The sequence below is a fragment of the Mesitornis unicolor genome, unplaced genomic scaffold (genome assembly GCF_000695765.1).
Source record: "Mesitornis unicolor isolate BGI_N332 unplaced genomic scaffold, ASM69576v1 scaffold44766, whole genome shotgun sequence".
Taxonomy (NCBI): domain Eukaryota; kingdom Metazoa; phylum Chordata; class Aves; order Mesitornithiformes; family Mesitornithidae; genus Mesitornis; species Mesitornis unicolor.
In genome coordinates, this window is record NW_010193815.1 from 1 (window position 1) to 1,427 (window position 1,427).

Here is a 1,427-nt window from a genome sequence, read left to right on the forward strand (position 1 = left end):
GGGGAGAAGCGGGGCTGATGGGGGGCTCTGCATCCCCAGACCCCACAGCGTCCATCCTGGCCCCACACAGAGCCCTCACCGAGCACAAATCCCCCTTCCCACCAGCTGCCATCTCCCCATCCAGCAAAGTTTCCACAGGGGAATCACACCAGTGCCCCCACAACGCAGAGCTTGGGACCCCCCCTCGGCTGTGACCCCACCGAAAGCCAGTTTGCCCCTCACCTCACACAGCAGCTGACCGCTGCCGGGATGCACCAGGTGCAGCACCAACCCAGAGAAACCACTTCAGCTGCAACACGGGTGCTCACAGAGCCCGGCACTGCCCCACCAACACACACAGTTGTCCTCTTCCCACCATTTCAGACCCACGGCTGCCTCACCGTGCTGCCACCACGGCAAAACCACGTTTCTCAAAGCCAGACAAAGTGCAGGCAGCGGGCACGGCCCAGCAGGACCAGAGCTTGGCCACGGATCAACCCCCAACCTCTGCTCTTGCTGTCTGCTCAGCCACCCAGCTCGCAGCCCTCCCAGCAGGAACATCGACCCCAGATCCCTCCCAGAGATCACATAGGAGCAGGCAGCTACAGCACCACGAGTCACACAGCATTTAACCAAGATCCTCAGCACAACTCCTGCACCAGGACACCTCTGTTACCGGGCACTCGGGCCAGCCCGGCTCCCGGCTGGATGCCAGCAATCCCCAGCCAAGGGCTGGCAGGGACCGACTGCAGCTCCAGGTGACGGCAACTGCCATCACCAGGACACGTGGCCGCCCCACACCTCACCTCTTTGAAAACGGGACCTCGGACGTGACCGTGATCTTGCTCTTGCTCCTCTCGATGGTCACCACACCCCCGCCCAGGTTCCCCGCTTTGCCGTTCACCTTGATCCTTTCCTGCAGGAACTGCTCCTGGAAGAGAGGGACACGGACGCTCAGCCGGGGCCGACGGCTCCCACTGGTCAAGGCCTTGACCGCTCGCCCACACCCTGCACTTCAGCTTTTTGTTAGAGCTGGGGAAAAGGGAGAAGTGCCGTGGCGCCCAAGGGACAAGGGAGGCAGAGGAAAGCCTTCTCCCTTCACGCAGGCCGGGAGGCTCCGAGCCTGCCAGCAGCCTCCACAACAAACCCAAGCACCCATGGGGGGTCAGCGGGGCAGGGAACAGCCGGTGAGGTGACGGCTGGGGCAGGATCCTCCAGGGACACCTCGGCTACAGCCTCACGCTTCAAACCCCAACTCGGGCACGGTTTGAATGAGGACGAGCTCATCGCACGGCGCTGACCCACAGCGCTCCCTGCCCTCTCCGCTCTTCACAACGTAATGGAAATCCCGTGATGGACAACGGGTAACACTGCTCAGGGGACGAGGAAAACACCAGTGCTTCACCCACGAAGTGTTTAAAACCAAGAAATACCGCACAGCCCCCAGC

General features: G+C 62.3%; 1 protein-coding gene across 1 annotated transcript in view; it reads right to left on the reverse strand.

Moving 5' to 3' along the window:
- Positions 1 to 781: 781 nt before the first annotated feature.
- The window catches only part of RPL22 (ribosomal protein L22), a gene marked incomplete at its 5' end in the record, with an annotated part of 922 nt that continues 276 nt past the window's right edge, over positions 782 to 1,427 (reverse strand). The window contains one exon of the mRNA XM_010187582.1: positions 782 to 910. Within this exon, the coding sequence (XP_010185884.1) occupies positions 782 to 910 (129 nt within the window). The remainder of the gene's footprint in view (positions 911 to 1,427) is intronic.